Genomic DNA, 20819 nt, shown 5'->3' on the forward strand with positions numbered 1-20819 from the left:
CCCCCCAGTGCACAAATTTTTGTGCACCGGGCCTCTAGTATATATATAAAATAAAAGATAATTTCAGGAGTTAGGTACAAAAGAAAACCTTACTTTAGAGAGACTACCATGCACAGTGTCTTATAAATAGGGATAACAGTAATGACGACAGAGATGATGATGGCAATAATAATAATTCGCCTGCCCAAAAGCAGTGAATAGAAAATGGCAGGGCTGTCTTTGCACTCTCTGGGTGGTGTCATTCCACCCTGGACAATAGCTTCCTCCCCATCAGATGGCACCTCCAGCTCCACTTACGTCAAACAATTTGTGAGAAGAAATAACTCATGTAAAAGAAGGAAGAAAAATTAAACATCTTCTCAACCAGGAGGTTAAAAACCAAAGTAATGGATGAAGACATAACCTTCTCAGTGCAGTATTTGTCCAACATTTTTGAAAGAACCAACTTTCTTTATATTTCTAAATTGGTAATAAATAAGGGTGCATCATCTTTTCCCCTATTTCAATATTTGTAAAACCAGAAAATTCCCTGGGTTTTCACCTTTTCTGTTTCAACACAATCGGTGTGTTGTTAGTTTTGGTTTGCTGTGTGTTACGTTTGAAAGGCAATGCTAAGGGACTCATGTTTTGCAGCCTCTACCGTGTAGGACTTAAAGTGACTAAATCTGAGTCATGTTTGTGGTGCTAATTCCAGATGAAAATCTCATTAAAAATAGGAAGAACCTGGGTTCCCAAGAAAATATTATGCCACCAAGTTGTCTTCCTGACCCAAGGGTGTGTCTGTTAAAAATTTTTCTTTGCTAACCTTGGGTTTTCCTTCCTTTCGTTTCCAGGCTAACCATGCACTGCAGAGGTTGGCATCAGCGTGAGAAGTGGCTATCTGGTTACATTAGCCAGATACTTCATAATGGTTGAGACAAAAAGGCCCCAATGTCTACTTAAAGTGTAGGGTTATGGTTGTTAGATTTATGTGTCATTATGAAGAAAATTCAGTATCATGAAATCATCCATCCTATCCCAACTAATCTATGAATTCGAGATATTCAGAAGAGCAACGTCGAAGGGCCTGGCCTGTAGGATATCAAGATTTATTACAAAGCTATAACAACCATAATTAATGAAATGTAATTACTGAAATTGTACAGTGTCAAACTGTATTGTTTGTAAAAAGACCAGAAATATTGAAAAAAAAATATACTAAAACATGAACCAAATTCATAAAGATTGACAACTCAAAACTTCTGAGGACCAAGGGATACCCTGGAAACAGCATAGAAATATCTTTGGAGAGGAGATACTTGCAACAGCCATACATGATAACAGATTATTCTCTAGAATACATAAAAAATGTCTACAAATCAATAAGAAAAGGACAACCTTAGAGGGGAAAAAAGGACCAAAAATATGAATAGGCAATTCACAGAAGAGTCAACTTGAATTGTCAATAAACACATGCTCAGACTTGCTAGTGATGAAGGGGGTGGAAATAAAATCATACTGAGACCCATTTCACACCAACCAGACGGGCATTTGTTCAAATTTAACAGTATGATTAGTTAATAAATTCACATGGTTTTAAAAATGAGTAATCTAAGTATCTAATAATGGGAATACTGAAGTATATTATGGTACATTCATTTGATAAAATGTTATATGATCATTTAACTGACTGATACACATCCTGTGTAGCAATACAGAAAATCCTTATAATAGGATAAAGAAAATAATCAAAATTCAAAATATGTAACCAGAAATGTTCTCAATTAACAGGAGATAAGATATAAATATGGTCAGTCAGTACATACAAAGCAAGCATATCAAATTAAAATGAGAAATCACCTGTCTCACCATCAAGTTGTCCAAAGATTTTTAAGAAATAAACTCTTTACTGGTGAGGGTACCAAGAATCAAGCATTCTCATACACAACTCCTGGAAATTTATAGAAACTGGCACAACTTTTCTGCAATTCTGTTGACAATGTCCAAAAACTTGTGAAATTCCACCAATAGGAAGCTTTCTTTAAAAAAGGATTTTCAATGTGGCAAAGGTATAGTTACCAGAATATTCTCACTATGTTATCCTATATAATAAAAGGATAATATGCAAATTGACCCTAATGGCAGAACGACGAGTCACTATGATGCGCACTGACCACCAAGGGACAGACGCTCAATGCAGTAGCTGCCCCCTAGTGGTCAGTGTGCTCCCACAGGGGGAGCTCTGTTCAGCCACACGCAGGGCTGATGGCTGTGAGTGCAGCGGCGTTGGCGGGAGCCTCTCCTGCTTCCTCGGCAGCACTAAGGATGTCTGACTGATGCCTTAGGCGCCTTGGGGAACGGGCCTAAGCCATCAGTCGGACACCCCCTGAAGGCTCCCAGGCTGCCAAAGGGATGTCTGATTGCCAGTTTAGGCCCGTTTCCCCAGGGAGCGGGCCTAAGCTGGCAGGTGGACATCCCCTGAGGGGTCCCAGACTGCGAGAGGGCACAGGCCGGGCTGAGGGACCCCCCCCAAGTGCATGATTTTTCATGCACCAAGCCTCTAGTAGTATATAATGTTTTAAACAATATAAAATATATTTACTGGCAGAAAAAATACATTATGCCATGTGAAGAAAGGCAGAACACACGTAGTATGATTCCATGTTTGTTATAGGTATTTGAATGGTTCCTTTCCGCTGCATTTTCCAATTTTAAACAATGAAATACATTACTTACATAAAAAAGTTATTAAACTATACAGATGAGAAAAATATCTGAAGGAAAATGTTAAATCTTAACAGAAGAGTGTTAGGGCAATGGGGTGGTGGGTGTGTTTTCTCTTTCCTCTTTTTTTTTTTGTAAATTCTCTGCAATGTTCTTACATTACTTTTATTACTTAAAACTAGAGGCCTGGTGCACAAAATCATGCAATGGGGGTGGGGCTCCCTCAGCCTGGCCTGCACCCTCTCACAATTTGGTACCACTGGCTCCCAACCGCTCACCTGCTTGTCTGCCTGATCTCCCCTAACCACTCTGCCTGCTTGCCTGATCGCCCCTAACCACCTCTGCCTGCCTGCCTGATGTCCCTAACTGCTCGCCTGCCTGCCTGATCGCCCCTAACCCCTCTGCCTGCCGGCCAGATCACCCCTAACCACTCTGCCTGCCTGCCTGATTGCCCCTAATAGCTCACCTGACTGCCTGATTGCCCCGCCTGCCTGAGTCCCTAACTGCTTGCCTGCCTGCCTGATCGCCCCTAACTACTTGCCTGCCTGCCTGATCGCCCCTAACCACTCTGCCTGCCTGCCTGATTGCCCCCAATAGCTCACCTGCCTGCCTGCCTGATTGCCCCTAATAGCTCGCCTGACTGCCTGATCACCCCTAACTGCCTCTGCCTCAGCCCCCCACTGCTGCAGCTTCATCTGGAAGGACATCCGGAATGATATCTGGAAGATTGTCATTTTTTAAATGAATAGGAACTGTGGTGATTGCAAGGGTGGGGGAAGAGGTGGAAGAGAGCATGGAGGGAATAAATGGTGATGGAAAAAATAAAATAAAATAATAATAAAAAGCAAAAATGAATGGAGAAACCAGTGCCGATCTGTGAGGCCACCATTAGGAAGAACATGGGATCAGTCTGCCACGCCTGCTTTCCTTCCTCTCCATTCTCCTTTCTGCGAGTGGAGACACATTTCTCCACATTTCTCCAGGGAAGCCTCTTGGTGACCTTGTGTACCAATCAAGAGTTCAGTGAGTACAGAGCAGAGCTGGTGCCAAACTGCCATCAGCGTCTCTGTGGCCGCCCCACTCAGCACTTGCTGCGCTATAAAAAGACCTGGTGGGAGAAGAGGTCCCGCCGGCGCTCCCACCATGTGCTCGGCCAGGAGGTCCACCTTGGGCCTGTCGGGGTTCCCATTCCCTCAACCGTTAGAGGAAGGGTGCGGAGGGGATGGTCCCCATGGCTCCCTCGTGCAGACTATCTGATTCTAGGAACCGGTAGGACATATACCCAGCAATCACCAAGACAGACATAGAAAGCCACACATTAGCATCGATAAAGAGCGACAAAAACGAAAGGAGGGCGAGCAGGCACCGCACTAAGCTGTGTGCAATCACGACGGCATCTGCATCGAGGACTGGCTTTCACTAAAGGCCTCCCTCCACTTACTCTGTAGTCTCTGTTCACATCGCTGAGCTGCCAGTGGTCGTCAGGGAGGCCCATGCGCTGGTACTCTTCACTGAGGTCCAGCAGCAGCCAGCCTTGCTCTCTTTCTTCTTTATCCAGCTTGGGGTTGAATGAAAAGCAGTATAACTCCTCGTATTTAACTGCAAGGGAAGGGAGAATAAAGCCTAATCAAGCTCAGTCACTGCCAGAACCAAAGCTCTTCAAAGCATCTCTGTCCGGCGGGAGCACACGAAGCGGCCAGCCCAGCCCTCGCCCGTGGGAACCCAGCAGCGCCCTGTCCTGTGGGCAGGGCCACCCACCTCCTCCCAGCAGGGACAGGGAGACCTGGGACAACCAGACTCAACTCTGCAAGAGATGCTTTCATTTTAGAAGCAAGGTCTTCTCCATTTGGTGCTTTCTTTTTTTAAAATATATTTTTATTGATTTCAGAGAGTGTTGGGGTCCAACCCCAGCAGGTCCAGGGGTTCCCCAAGGTGTGGACGGAGTCGGCGAAGAAGGAATGACACGGAGACAGCGTTCAGTTGATCAGCAGCCTAGCCAGGATCTCTAGCCAGGATCTCCAGCCAAGTTCTGGTGTTTATTGTCTTGTTACATCTGTATTTATACCAGTTGATTTTAATCCTGTCAATTTCTATTGCAAAGGTTAGGGCGTTTCTTATCTCCATTCCAGGGAGTAAAGATTATGTAGCTTAAGCGTGATTGTTTGTAGTTAAAATGATTAACTACCCGCCTGGCACTTAGTTAAGGGGTTTTATCCCCTCCCTAACTTCAGGGAAAAATCCCTACCTGGGGAAACAACCTTTCTCAGAGAGGTGACCTTGGTTAAAACACATAGCGCTAAGGGGAGCAAACATATTAAGAACAGTATGCCATATACGCCAGGTCCCTTGAAACATATGCTGTGCAGATGTTTCTTTCCTGCAGCGACTGTGTAAAGCAGCAAGGATGGACCGGCTTCCGGCAAGAGAGGAAGGGAAAGGGAGAGATACAAACATCAATGATCAGAGAGAATCATTGATTGGCTGCCTCCTGCACGCCCCCCACTGAGGATCAAGCCCGCAACCCAGGCATGTGCCCTGACCGGGAATTGAAACTGTGATCTCCTGGTTCATAGTTCGATGCTCAACCACTGAGCCACACTGGCTTGCCTGCACTTTCTTTCTTTTTTTAGTTGCTTTTGAAAGCAAATGTATTTTCCGGACCACACAAAATGTAAAGCATAAATATTAATTAAGAATTGCATTCATTAGAGGTCAAGGTTATGTCTACTGAGCTTGGATTTGGGAGGGCCTCTGGGAGATGGGCCGGTGCCCAGGCTGCCGCCACATTTTGATGCTCGACAGTATTAAAAAAGAAAACAGTTGGAAAAGCTGTAGGATATATTTATATGTTTGCACTGAAAACATGTGAACTTTTTACGACCACATAAATGTCATGACTGTACTGCTCAGACAATATTTATAGGATCCCTAAAAAAATATCAGTTCAGAGTGCATGGCACCCTGGTCAAGAGGGGCAAGTTGAGGAATATGTAATGAAGTTCTTCTTCCAGTTCGGCCAGGATATCTTTGCCTTTTATGCCTATGAGGCCAGACCCATTCCCCTCTCCCCCAGTAATAGCTAGGATTTGGTTTGGGGGGCTCTGCTTTTCTCTGCAGGCAGCATCGAGGCCAGTGCTGTCCAACAGAAATCTAAACAAGCCGTGTACGTCCTGGCCAGTGTCCTTGTAGCTATGTTAAACAGCTGAAAAGAAACAATGACATTCATTTTACTAATATAATGTATTTAACCCAATATACCTAAAATATTGCCATTTCAACATGTACATATTGTAAAACTTATTCATTGATAGCTTATATATTTTGGGTTGTACTGTCTTTGAAATTCTGTGTATATTTCACACTTGCCAGCACATCTATTTTTTTTAAATTTATTTCAGAGAGGAAGGGAGAGGGAGAGAGAAAAACAACAATGATCAGAGAGAATCAGTGATCGGCTGCCTCCGGCACGCCCCCTAGTGGGGATTGAGCCCACAACCTGGGCATGTGCCCTTAACTAGAATCGAACCCGAGATACTTCAGTCTGCAGGCTGACCTTTATCCACTAAGCCAAACCGGCTAGGGCCTTACCAGCACATCTTAGCTCACTCCAGCCACGTGTCAAACTCTGGCAGCTGCATTCGGCCAGTGGCTACCAACTGGACAGGTCAGATCTAAGCACTTCCAGTGACAGTGATTCATGGCTGATAACTCACCAAACCCTTGGTTCATCCCAAATTTGTTCTAGTCAAATGTATGAACCCACCTAGCAGGCACCATGTGGGCCTCATCTTACAGAGGAGAAATCTGAGCAAAGGGAGGTTGAAGAATGTTCCCAGGGTCACACAGCTAGCAACTGGGGAGTCTGAACTTGAATTGGACCTCTCTTCTGCCCTGATCGATCACCTTTGTGTCTTGTCTTTTCTTGTTCCATATCCTTAATCATCCCGTTTTTCTCCAATAGATGTCTTGCCCCTCACCGTTTGCTTAGGTCCCACCTTGATTCCTTAATCTGTTGAAGTACGCGGTGTGGACAGGGCAGTGCTCCTGAACGTGTGCGTCCGGAGGCCCTGCACATGGTCTCCGTGACACACAGGCAGCCTGCGATCAAAACTCAGCTTCCAGTGCAATCACGACCGAGGTAGCTCATTTATGAGGAGGAAGAAAGATAAGGGTCTTATTGAACTACCATACTTTCCCATTAGGCGCGCACCCTGTCTTGTAAGAGCGAAGTTCAAAGACTGTGGGGTACCAGTGAGATAAGCTACGTTCTGCATCCGTCTCTCTTGATGTCGTATTTCTAAACGTCAGAATTTAGAATACCGGTGATGTCAGTGAATAAGAAAATGCACACACCCAGGCACCTGCACACCAACACGAAGCAGCTGCCGTCAGTACACAGCATTGCTTACAATCTTAGCTGATTGAGCCGACGGCATAGAAAAGTGAGGTTCTGTTCTGGGAACAGCCAGCTTGACCCTGACACATCCTTCCCATCGCTAAGTACCATTTTCATGAGTCAGGCTCTGACAGCATCCCACTAACCGCAAGTGCAATCGGCTGAAGATGCCAAAAAAAGTCCCTTGAGAAAGCCAGTTCCCTGAGCGAAAGAAGAGCTAAGGAGTGAGGAGTAATCGTGGACGTTAAGTTCCCTCGTTAAATATTTACAAATAGGTTTACGGGTAGAAGAATTATTATCAACAATTATTGAGTATTCTGTGCATGGGCTCACGCTTGTCATCACTGGCAAGAGGCGAGGACACTGTGCATAAATGAAAGCAAGAATAATTTGTGACGGTCATTAAGAAGATCGCTCTCCAACTGGGAGACAGGAGAATGGGTTTCTGCTGGAGTTATGAGGTTTTTGCTTTCAGTTCAAGAAAAAAGGGTGATCCACCACCCATCTATCCCACTTTAAGTCAAGTCCTATATAAGGGCAGAGAAACCTACATTTCTGTCGGTCAGAGCACAGTCTTGCTAATGTGGGCAAACTACCCACCCGGAGGCCAGCCCAGGAGAAGTGTGCTCGGAGAAATGAAAGGGTGCCATTGACGCAGTGACAAATGTCACTGAAGAGTTCCCATTTGCAATATTCTCTTCCCCTCCCCTCCAGCTCCTGCAATAAATACCTCACAGATTGTCCAGTGAGTGGCAGGGAAGTAAGTTAAAAACAAGGGGAGGGCTAGAGAAATCTCTCGTCTTTACAGAATCTGAACTGAGAAAACATGTACCTGTCCCCTGGAGGAAGAGCAAATCCCTGATGGGTCACCCCTCTTAGAACAGACGTGTTCAATACCCTGCTGGCTTTTCACATCCCCGAGTCTGGGCCACCACAGCCCACATGGAACGTCTTTAGCTGTCGGTGGCGGCAGGCTGCACAGGAGGTGCACGGAAGGCCTCACCCCAGGGCCCCATCGCTAGGGGACATCACGAGGGGACACAGGAGCTTCTCCCACGAGAAGCAAACACTCCACACGCCTCGGACTGGGGAGGTAAACGGAATGTGCGCCTCTCATTAAAACTTCCTTTCAAAAGAAGTTAAGTGTAAATTATTCTAGTATTTATTGACCTACGTAAATCATGTAACTGCTCAACAAAGACAGGCTTGAAGGTGTTTCTATCTATTCAGAAAGCAAAATGATAATTTCTGAAAATACCACATTAAATTCGGAGTGAACAGCACTTTGCCTATGTTCCCAGAAAAGCCAAATCAGTGTCTCGGGACTAAGCGGACAGCATACGCTCAACCCGAGCCCAGGGATGCAGATGCGTGTTTCACGGACATGGCTCTATTTTAGCCCTGTCGCCCATCATTAACTCAGCATGTGTCACCGCCGTGGCTTCAGGGCCCGTGGCTCTCAGCAGCTCCATCACTCTCAGACCATCCCACTTCCTGCCTCCCAGAGAAGATGCACGCCATCAGCGGAAACTCCTTCGGCTTGGAACCACCAAGCCCGCAAAAGGTCCTTCCTGGGCACCCAACCTCTGCTGCTTCCCCCCCATAAAAAGGGACGGGCGTGCATTCCACCCAGTAGGAGAGCTGTGGGTAAAACAAAGCACTTGGGGAAGAAAGAAAAATAACCTCGCTTGTTTCCCATGAATCAGGATAAAGGTTATGAAAACAGAATATTTAGGGAAAAAATATGGGGACAATTTCCTCTTATTATAGACTACCTAGGAGGGGAAGTAATTTAATATGAAAATAAAAAGTACTTTACAGCCCTGACTGGTTTGACTCAGTGGATAGAGCATCGGCCTGTGGACTGAAGGGTCCCAGGTTCGATTCCGGTCAAGGGCATGTACCATGGTTGCGGGCATATCCCCAGTAGGGGGTGTGCAGGAGGCAGCTGATCCATGTTTCTCTCTCATTGATGTTTCTAACTCTCTATCCCTCTCCCTTCCTCTCTGTAAAAAAATCAATAAAATATATTTTTTTAAAAAAAGAAGAATGAAAACATCTCCCTGGTCTGGACAGTATATGTGGCTTACCATCACATTAGTATTAAAAAAAAAAAAGTACTTTACAAATCAAAAGGAAACATGTAACAACCAATGTAAAAACTGAACGATATAATAATAGTATTGATTGTTTCCCTTACACATTTTTTTTTTTTTAGTTGAAAGGAAAAACAAACATGAATCAGCAGCAGCTGAATGGGAAGGGTGGGTGAGGGAAGGGAAAAGTCACCAGAGAGACACAGAAATGTGGGCATTTTGGATTCGAAAGTAACAACTGAAAGCTAAATTGCTCCAAATGGTCTGCTTAAATTGGGCAACTTAAAATAAATGAACCTGAAAACCATTTAAAGAGGGGTGAGAAGATAACACAGCTATTATTGGATTTTGCACTTAAAATGAAAATGAGACTTTTCCCGTGTATTTTCAACAAACAAGTGTTCAAATGAAACATCAGGATTGTGGAAGCTCACACTTAGGGGAAAAGAGCTGTGGACTCAGAGGTCAGTATAATCAATAGAAAGGAAATGGCCACTGTAAAATCTGCTGACGCTGCAAGGACTAGACAAAGACTGTAAAAAACTATGTTCAGCAAATGACACTATGTCAACTATGATATTTTATTTTTGAATATATATTTTTATTGATTTCAGAGAGGAAGAGAGAGAAACATCAATGATGAGAGAGAACCATTGACCGGCTGCCTCCTGCAGGCCCCCTACAGGCGATTGAGCCACCTGGGCATGTGCCCTGACTGGGAATTGAACCGTGACCTGCTGGTTCATAGGTTGACGCTCAACCACTGAGCCACACCAGCCGAGCATTATGAAATTTTAAGAATTGGGGACTAAGATAAAATGAAAAAATAGTTTAGTAAAAATGGGGAAATAAAAGAGATGTTTTAAATGCTAAAGGGCCCACAAACACTACAGAGGGAAAGATAACTGTTACAAAAATAAACAGTAGGCAGTAAATTAGAGGAAGGAGAAAATAAAGAACATGGGGAAAATGGAAGTCCTCTGAGAAATAGGGTCTTCTTTTAATCAGAAAAGTGTATAAGCTGATTAGTACTTTGAATCTAACTTATTTTCTCACTTGGGCCACACCATTATTTTAACCTAAGTTATTTCTTTACTAAGAATTAAGGAACTCACTGAATTTGGCTACATTATTTTTTTACTGCGATCTTTATAGTCCATGACCAAATTCTTACCAATCTTTTTTGCTGTTGTTGTTAATCCTCAACTTCACATCAATTGGTTGCCCTGTCCCTCTGCCGCCCACCCCCCCCCCACCGTGAGCCCCAACTAGGTGGCGGGGAACCTGCAACCCAGGTATGTACCCTTGACTGGAATCGAACCCATGACCTTTCCATTTGAAGGCCAACCCTCTAGCCACTGAACAACACCAGCCAGGGCAAATTCTGACCAATCTTAATTCATTAAAAAGGCAAACCAATAAAATGTCACCAAATGTGCTAGTCATTTGGCTTACCCTTTCCCTAGAAATCCTAATTCAGGGAAAAGAAAATCTCAAGAGCTTTAGAAATATCTCCTTCACAGGCCTTGACTTCAATGGACTCCCCAACATTTCTTCTTTTGTTAAAAAAAAGTCCTCTACAGGACCTTGTGGTTAGCTATGTCCATAAAGGAAAATGAAAGTATGTGATTTGTGTTGGCGACTAAGCACAGAGCTATATTGTACCACTAGAGCTCAACGTATACTACACACACACACACACATACACACACACACACGTTTTTTCTGATGTACCTGGAGGAGGGGGAAGGTATTTTGTGAAAGATCCTTGGATGGTTCTGATAAGCCACCCCTGGCCCCAGCTGGGACCCCCCCACCCCCATTCCCCACCTCCACCCAGATTCAAAACCCTACTTCCGAGGCTATAGGCTGTAATCTGTCCTACTTTTAGCACTGCCTTGAACATTCAACTGTGAAACTGCTTGGGTCCTACTTCATCTTCCCACACGTAGTAAAGTACAGTGGTTTATGTAAACTGTCACTGCTCATTCCAATGTTTCAAAATGCTGGTGGCTTTTTAAAACCTTTTAAGATAACGGCTTTAATTCAATGAATTACTAAGGTTTCCTTTTTTGATCTGTGGCTGTCTAATAACTAACTCTCAAAAGTTCACTTTTAAGAAAAAGTGTGCATTTTTAGAACCAGGGGAACACTGTGACTTTGCCCCTGTGGGGGACCCTCACACTGTGGGTCCTGGGCTGGCCATCCTAGGGCCGGAGCCCTCACCGGCCTGGGATCTTCCAGCTGCTTAGCCCTTTCCCAGGTCTCCAGGCTATTCCTAAACCCATTAATCCGGTCGGAGCACATTTGTTATCCAGCACACCCATTAATCAGTGACACAGACACTGCTGGCCCACAATTGTCCTCGCATTCTCGGCTGCATGCAACCTCATGTCCCTCTTCCCAGACCTCTGTTCCAATTATAGTGCCGCCTCCCAAAAGTTCAACCGCTTTCCTGGCTAACTCTGCAGTTCTTTTCAACACAGCAAGAGGAAAACGCTCCAACCAGCTGCCTTCCAAGAGGAGCACACAGAATCGTCAGGTTCTGACAGCCCCTGGCACCGTTTTCATGACCTAACTTTAGCTCTTAGCTGTCTACCGATGATATGGTCAGAGCCTAAGAAACTGAGGACCCGACCCACTGCCTTGAGGAGCATCATCAAACTGCTGGTCCTGAATCACAAGGCATTCAGCAAAGTAACTACACGCCCATATCCTATTTCCTTGCTCATGACTTCTGGGTAGCACTATCATGAATATGACCTTTACATCAAGGACCTCTTTTCACTGTATTCTCCTCAGAAACTCAGGCATGTATTTCATTTTATTGATTTCAGAGAGGAAGGAAGAGGGAGAGAGAGAGAGAAACATCAGTGATGAGAGAGATTCATGGATCGGCTGCCTCCTGCACGCTCCACACTGGGAACCAAGCCTGCAACCCGGGCATGTGCCCTGACTGGGAATTGAACCGCGACCTCCTGGTTCATAGGTTGATGCTCAATCACTGAGCCACGCCGGCCGGGCGACATGTATTTCTTTTAAGCAATAAGAACCCACAGCTCACAGAGGCCACACAGGGAGACAAGACACACTTCTGTAGAAGTGGGTAATGGGCTACAAATCGGAAGACCCAAGATGAGGGATATATCACAATAATTCTCAAATCAACCAAACTGTCTTCCAAGGACACTTAAAGAGCTTCTGTTTAGGAGATTCAACAGATCCACACTTTGAATATTCAATGATGCCAACACGGTCTAGTTATACCAACCTTGGGACACATGTTACTATCAAAAAGGAACAGAAACCAAGCCTTAAAAGCCCCAAGGTGGGGAAGACTGCATTGGAATTGTGTGACAGCAATGTTTTCCATAAGAAACAATTAGTCAGTTTGGGCTTAGACCTCCATTCAGGTCACGTGATTCTCACAGTATCAGAAGGGCATAATTTTAAGATGATTTGACCCTGAAGGGAAAACAAACACGCTTATAACCCCCAGAGATAAAGTGAATGCTAAGAATAATGACTGGTTCCTATAGGAGGCAACTCAGGGAGAGCTCCTCAGAGAGAAGGAAAGCTATGATTCCGATTTCTTGGCCTCTTCGGAGGCCTGGGAGAGCATCTGATGCCTAAAACACTGTACATGCTCGAGCGCCATATGCACTGGCCGGGTGTGATCTGTGAATTTCTGAAGGGTGGGGCCACGTGCCATGCCGAGCTCCCCTGGCCTACCTGGCCTCGTGAGGCGTATCAGAGAGATGTACACGTCATGGCAGTCTCTCTCCTGGGGGATGATGAGTTGTAAGAGCTGGAAGTTCTTGCAACGAATGAGCAGATGGCATCCAGTAGCAGTTGTTGCCTGTTTTTCGATGGTGGAAATCTGGCTGTGAAGAATCTGCAATTGAAAGTGAACGTGGATAAGCTAAGCACAAACAACTGTTAACAGGGCGAGGAGTGACACAGATCTCGGAGCCACACAGACAGACTGCCAACACTCCCCGACCTTCAGCTAGCTCAACACCTGCACTCAGATAACAAGAACTGAGATGTTTTGGGAAAGAACCAACTGTCTAGATTTCCCGTTTTGTTTTTTCTGTGTCAAGCTTTCGGATACCCAGGCTCATGATTTGGAGCCAATGACTCAGCATACTCTTTTGCACAAGTCCGGGCAAGGGAACATTTTGGTAGTCAACTGCTGATTGCGGTTAATAGCTCAAATGAAAGAAGGTCATGAGAAGTTAGTAAAATAAATCTTGCAATCAACAAAAGTCAGAGATGACTCCGCTGGGAGGGGCCACCGTGCTCCCGGATTCCACATGGAATGCTCAAGCTCAATAGCAACTTGCACTTGTTTGCTAAGTTGTTGGGGGTCAGGCTGGCTGCAGAGATTTCTTTTAAGGGAAATCATGCTGAAGGGCATGTCCGTTGTCTCAGGAGGGTCTCTGCTCAGTCCTCCATGGCAAGCATTTCATCCTTTCAATTCCTCTCCAGTAAGTAGTGCCTGCCACCTTCAGCTGCAAATGGAGCAATGTCTATGGACTAGAGAAAAGGCCAATCTACAATTCAGCAGTTCTGGCCCTGGTCACGATGTCATGATGAGCGGTCTATACAAAATAAAGAATATCCAGTCTCATGATTGCATAGCAGAAATGCCTGATGATAGGACGCTTCCCTAGCTTTGCTTTTCCCTCCCTCCCTCCCTTCCTTCCTTCCTTCCTTCCTTCCTTCCTTTTTAATTATCAGAAAAGTGGAGACAACAGAATAAAATCTATATCTGGGATACTGACATTACAGAATCTCTACTCAAAAGCTGTGACATGAACCACTTGCATCTCTGGCTCTTTCTAGTCAAACAATTAGTGTTTAAAATGAATATGTAGATCAGTGGTTCTCAACCTTCTGGCCCTTTAAATACAGTTCCTCATGTTGTGACCCAACCATAAAATTATTTTCATTGCTACTTCCTAACTGTAATGTTGCTACTGTTATGAATCGTAATGTAAATATCTGATATGCAGGATGTTCTTAGGCGACCCCTGTGAAAGGGTTGTTCGACCGCCAAAGGGGTCGCGACCCACAGGTTGAGAACTGCTGATGTAGATGAAGTAGATTGGACTCTACAGGAAAAGGTGAAGGTCACATTCCCCAAACAGACCCCTGAATACCCACACACCAAGAGCCCGCCCACCTCACCCTGGGACAAACAAAAGAATGGAGGATCGAGCTCTTTACTTCAAACAACGGAAATAAGGAATGCATACCCATGTTTCCTTTCTTGTGTCGGGTGCATTTTCCACGAATATGACATGAGTGGCCGTCAAATACAAAGTTCCTAGGGCTGCTTTTTTGGAAGATATTCGATCTAGCAAGCGGACATTTTCGACCTAGGAAAACCATTTGACACAGTTATAGTTACAGCACCAGAGCTAGTCAGGAAAGTGAAAAACAAGTAGGTAATCTTGTTCTTAATCCAAAATGCAATTTGAGAATTTTCCCAATAAGAAAAAAACAAAAATTTCCCCTTAAATTAATTAGATCTCAGAATATGAATCTGTATATCAAAAGATAAAATTTCCCCAATTACTTAAATATAACCTTTAATGTATGACAAAAGATTTATAAAACCTCTTCTTTAAGATTACCCTTTCTATATCTTAAATAGGCCAGTGTTTTCATTTCACTGTAATTATATAATTCTAATTTAAGGCAGGTAGTGTGTGTATCAAAGTTCAGCATTCACACAATAACTATGTATGAATTATTTCCTATTAAAAAGAAAATATACTTTCCTATGTGTTTCATGGTTGTAGAAATTGTCTCAAGGCTGTTTGCTGCCACATAAATGAGCAGGAAATAGAAATATATATCTGGGAGCAAAAAGTATCGGAGAAGTGTTCTGCATTTTCCAAGGAAAACCTCTCAAATTAAGATGCTCACATTCACTTATAGTAAAATCTCTCTAACAAATGGAATTCTCACCACTGAGCTCATTTGAACTGTTAGGAGAGATTTCTTGGAAACGATTTTTTATCAAGAAGATATTTCTTACATGCAGAGCAATTTCAAGGATGTGTGCACTGGGATCATTCCAATACGAAATGTAATGGAAATGACAAGACAATCTCTCCAGGGCAAGTGAAAAACTGAAGACGGACAATGGCTCAACCCTCATCACTCAAGTCAGGATGGTTACTTGTCCTCCATGAGGCAGCTTAGGGCCCCTAGTGGATCGTATTTGCCCCGTTCTTTAGCTCAATGGAGAAGCTGTGGTCCTGATGTGATTGGAGAGCCCAAGGCTTCCCAACTGCTCCAGGGAAGACCTAGGTGGGTATCCAACCTAAAGAACACTGCAAGGACAACTCCAAGGGCAAACAGCACTCAAGACACCCATCGTTCAGTCTCCTCTGAGCCCTTAGAACCAAACCAGTCTTCCAGGTCCCATCCCATATCTTCCCAATTTCCAGGGATCTAATGAGGTAAATAAAGCATTAGGTACTTCAAGTATTTTCTTTAGTCAGACCATTTACTCCAGGGTGGTTGCATACTTCTTGAGACTTGGTGAATGGTTATTTCTTAAAGATGTTCATTTAAGAACCTATCAGCTTCCGGTTTGAAGAAGTACCTCTGTTGTTACTGATATGCTCCACATTCTTTCAATGGGTCTCCATCCCTCTGTCTCTTTCGTCAATGGTCTTCATAGCATTGGTTTACTTTCCTACTAGGTGGCCATCACTCCTTACATATTCATCAGAACAGTTCATACAGTAAGGATAATAACCTCTGGCCTAATTTTATGTTTTATAACTGATTCTTTACCAAGCTCTTTTATTGGTTCTAACGCTTTTTTCAATAAAGTCACTTGGATCTTCAATAAAGTTACTTGAGTAGAGAGGAATATTTTCTATAATAATTTGTCTCTTCCTTTCCAGAATGTATACCTCTTTTCCCCCTTGTGTAATGACATGAACTAGACCATTCAAAATAACAATGACAGTGGTGACAGCAGCCACTCTTGTGTTGTTTTTTTCGGTTTTTTAATAACAGCTTTATTGAGATATAATTCACATTTCATACAATTCACTCATTGAAAGTAGACTGTTCAATGGTGTTAAGTATATTCACAGCATTGTACATATCATCATTGTGCAAACATTACCACAATCAATTTTAAAACATCTTCATCACCCCCACCCCAAGAAAAAAAAAACCACCCTGTACCCATTAGCATTCCCTCCAAATCACCTCAGCACTAGGCGACCATCAATCTACTTTCTGTCTTTATGCATTTGCTTATTCTGGACATTTCATATAAATGGAATATGTTATACTTTGTGACTGGTTTCTCTAACTTAGCATCATATTCATTTTGTTTTATTGCCAAGTAACAATCCATTACGTGGATACTAGAGGCCCGGTACATGGATTTGTGCATTGGTGGGGGCGTAGCCTGTGAGGATCAGCCCGCTGTGGGAGCTCTGCCCATCCTTGTCATCTGAGCGGCTCTCCCACTGTGGGAGTGCACTGACCACCAGCGGGCAGCTCCTGCGTTGAACGTCTGCTCCCGGTGGTCAGTGCGTCATAGCGACTGGTCGACTGGTCGCTTTGGTCGTTTTGCCGTTGGGTTGCTGGGATTTTATCTATATAGATACCACACTTTATTTATCCATTTGTCAGTTGATAGTCCTTTGGATTGTTTCCACTTTCTGGCTGTCATGAATATTGCTTCTATGCACGTTCTTATACAAGTGTTGGTGAGGGCATATGTTTTCATTTCTCTTGGAGATACACACACACACACACACACACCTAAGAATGGAATTGCTGGATCAGATGGTAACTCTTTGTTTAACCTCTACAGGAACTCTCAGACTGTTTTCCAGAGGGGCTGTTTCATTTTATATTCCTACCCAGTATGAGGGCTCTAATTTTTCCACACAATGCTTGTTGAAATCTCTTTATTACAGCCATTCTGCTAGGGGTAAGATGGTATCTCACTGTAATTTTGATTGGCATTTCTCTGATGATTAATGATGTTGAGCATCTTTTCCTGTGCAGTCCTGTTTTTAATAGGAGTACTCCCAATATCTCACCATTGAGTTTGGTATTTTTTATCACACTGTGGAAGTGATCCATTCTTAGTTTACTGAGTTTTAATTTTGAAAATCAGAAATAAACAGTGTGCCATTTTAATAATACTTGGATCAATTATTTGCTTTCTAGCATTAATCCTGTGTTATCCATAGTAATAAATTTCTTAGTTATTAAAGGAGTCAGATTGTTGGTGTACGACCAACTTGGAACTGGTGTATTAATGTTTTAATATTGCTTACATTTTATCTGTGCTAATTATTTTGTTTTGTTTGCAGTATTTTTGTTGTTTGTTTTGTTTTGGGTTTTATTTTTTTCATCTATGCTTTTAAGAGAGACTGGCTATTTGTGCTACTTTTATTAGATGAATTCATCATGGCCATGATTATATCAATTGATTAGAAAGATTTCAATATACAAATAATTTATTACTTGAAACACTTTTTTATTCAGAAATAACTCTTTAATAATTATTTCAATGTCTTAAGTGGTTATAAATCTTTCAATATTTCCATTTCTTACTAAATCTTATTTGACATCTATTTTACTTACAAATTATCTCCTAATTGCTGATTTTCAATTCTTACAATGTTTTAATTCTTATCTGTGGATAAATCTCTCTCTCTCTTTATCTCTTCTCTCACTCCTAATATTGTAAATTATGTTCTTTCTTCCCTGTGGTTAGATATGCAAAAGTTTTTCTTTTTTATTTATTTTAAAATATATTTTTTTATTGACTTCAGAGAGGAAGGGAGAGGGAGAGAGAAATAGAAACATCAACGATGAGAGATAATCATTGATCAGTTGCTTCCTGCATGCCCCACACTGGAGATTGAGCCCGCAACCCAGGCATGTGCCCTGACCGGGAATGGAATCGTGACCTCCTCGTTCATAGGTCCATGCTCCACCACTGAGCCTTGCCCGCCAAGCACAAAGGTTTTTCTTCAAAGTAACAGATCTTGGACTTATTAATTTAATAATTTTTCTCTTTTGAATTGTTAATTATGCTTGTACTTCTTAGTAAATGTTTTAACTTGCTTTCTTCGGATATATATGTGGTTTTTGTTCCTTTGTTCATTTCCAAAAGCTCAGGTTTAATAGTCAGCTCATTAAGTTTTATTCTTCTTGTTTAGTAACAAAATTTCAAGTCCAATAGTTTTTCTCCAAAGTAAATTTTTGGCTGCATGTTATGAGTTTTGCTTGCAGTATTAGCATTCTTGCTTCCCAGATAGACTATAACTGGAATTTTTATTTCTTCTTTGACCCAAGAGTTTTTAAGGAGAATATTTTTCAATTCCCACATGATTGGATTACTTTATTCAAACTTTTGTCATTAAACATTCTATTTTAAACTAACTCCAACAAAGATATTATGAAAGAGAGTTGTGGGAAGAGAGGAGCAAGGGGATATATTATTTTTGGAACATTTCTATGGGAAAAAACTAATTTGCATGCTAAAATGGGCCTAACTAAATTAAGCAGCTGTCCAGGGTGATGTGCCAGTTAACAATATATAGAAGCGAAACAAAACTTTATTGAGATAATCATACTGAACATATGGTAATATTTTGAGACAAGGAGATCTAGTATGAATTATTCTCCCTATGGAAGTGAAGGAAGCTACACCACTTAGATTATTTGTAGAAAACCTCAGTTGAACTGAACAAGGATCACAGATGGTGGTAGATTAGAATACTTAATGTCTTCCTGTTACCTGTGGAGGCCGCTGCAGGAGAGTTACATTTCAAAATCTGGCAAAAGTTCTTACCCATCCCACAGCTGTCCAAAGTATTTTGAAGTAGAAGAAGGAAAAAAGAGATAAAACACAATTAGGGAAACACCAACAGCATGATTTCCCAGTACTGTGTCACAACAAAAGAAACAACTGGCATGTCATGCCGTTTAAAGGTAATAAGAATTAAAATTCATGGTGGGTGGGGAGAGATCAACCTAAGAACTTGAATGCATATATGCAAAATCCATGGACACAGATAATAGGGTGGGGTGGTGAAGGCTTGGAGCCGGGGGTGAGGTGGGCTAGAAGGGGTCAATGAGGGGAAAAGGGGACATATGTAATATTTTCAACAATAAAGATTTTTTTAAATAAGTAAAATAAAATTAAAACAGAACTAAAATTCAGTTGTCTGAGAAATTCTGTGAAGGTCAGGACCCTGCTCAGTCCCACCATGTGGCTTTCACTAAGGTAGCCAGAACATTCTTGACTGCGATTCTAGAGCCAGTCAACTTGAGATAAAATGAAATAAATCTTGAGAACTTTGCCACCATCTTGAAGACCCACTGGCTCAATTACTCTGCCTCGTTGTTCAGGGAATTTAATGCTATCTCATCGACAGTTACAATGAGCTCTATGATAATAACGCCTCTTGCATCCTGGGAGAGAGATGACCCTCAGGAGCTACCAGCTTCTCCAGAAAAAGTTACTGCAATTCCTTTACACTTTCCTAGGAACCCCTAGGTGTTCCTGCTCTGCAAACGGCAGCTCATCGGTGCAAAACATTACAATAGGTCACCAGTTCTTGGGTGTACATTTCCCACATTCTGACATTCCTGAAAATGCAATGCATCTTATGATTAATGTGGTAAGAAGTCGTGGTGTCATTTCCTTGGCAGTGCTTTTGTCCTTCTTTATGGAACATAAATCTTGGTGCATCTTACAATCACTGATGTCCCAGATTTGCTGAAATGCAGTGGAGTTTGTAGTCATTGGCATACAAATGGCACCTGAAACCATGAGACCAAAAGAAGTTACCTAGAGAGAGCATGTCGAGGGAGAGAGAGGAGATCTGAAGAAATCCAACGTTTAAAGGATGGACGAAAGCAAAGGGATGAGAAAAGCAAACTAGGAAGGAATGGCCCGTTAGGAGAGAAATCAGGAGATCGTGACGCCAAGGGAGGGTGTGCAGGGGCAGAGGTCTCAGAGAGAAGGAGTGTTTTTGTTTGTCTGTTTTGTGGGTTTTTTAAATATATTTTTTATGGATTTCAGAGAGGAAGGGAGAGGGAGAAAGAGATAGAAACATTAATAATGAGAGAGAATCACTGACCAGCTGCCTCCTGTCCCACACTGGGGATTGAGCCTGCAACCCGGACATGTGCTCTGACCTGGAATCAAACCGCGACCTCCTGGTTCATGGGTCGATGCTCAACCACTGAGCCACGCCAGCAGGGTGAGAAGGAGTGTTTACTAGTATGTCAAACGCCGATGAGAGATCAAACAAGACAAGAACTGTAATATGCCCATGGAGTCCAGTAACAGGAAAGACGCTGGTCACCTTGGGAGTGGACCCGGGACCATCAGCATAAGAAGCCATAACACAGCGGCTGGAGGAGTGAGCTCCCGGGAGCTGAGAGAGTAGAGGCCCTCGTCCTTGTTCGAGTGAGGGTGGGACAGGACAGAAGCCAGAGGGGGGCACACTGGCCACTCAGACTCCATCCCAAAGCAGCCAACGGCCAAAGCATACAAGGAGCTTTCCAGAAGCAACTGGCATGTCAAGACGTTTTCAAGAAAGGAGCTTAGT

General features: G+C 43.0%; 1 protein-coding gene across 1 annotated transcript in view; it reads right to left on the reverse strand.

Annotated features, from left to right (window-relative positions):
* Positions 1-17163, reverse strand: part of MTMR7 (myotubularin related protein 7) — a 68243-nt gene extending 51080 nt beyond the window's left edge. Inside the window, exons 1-4 of the mRNA XM_014537934.1 lie at positions 17158-17163; positions 14457-14579; positions 12928-13090; positions 4145-4302 (exon numbers count right to left, since the gene is read on the reverse strand). Of these exons, the coding sequence (XP_014393420.1) occupies positions 4145-4302; positions 12928-13090; positions 14457-14579; positions 17158-17163 (450 nt within the window). The remainder of the gene's footprint in view (positions 1-4144; positions 4303-12927; positions 13091-14456; positions 14580-17157) is intronic.
* Between the last annotated feature and the right edge of the window lie 3656 nt (positions 17164-20819).

This window comes from Myotis brandtii, unplaced genomic scaffold, assembly GCF_000412655.1.
Source record: "Myotis brandtii unplaced genomic scaffold, ASM41265v1 scaffold185, whole genome shotgun sequence".
NCBI classification, from domain to species: Eukaryota; Metazoa; Chordata; class Mammalia; order Chiroptera; family Vespertilionidae; genus Myotis; species Myotis brandtii.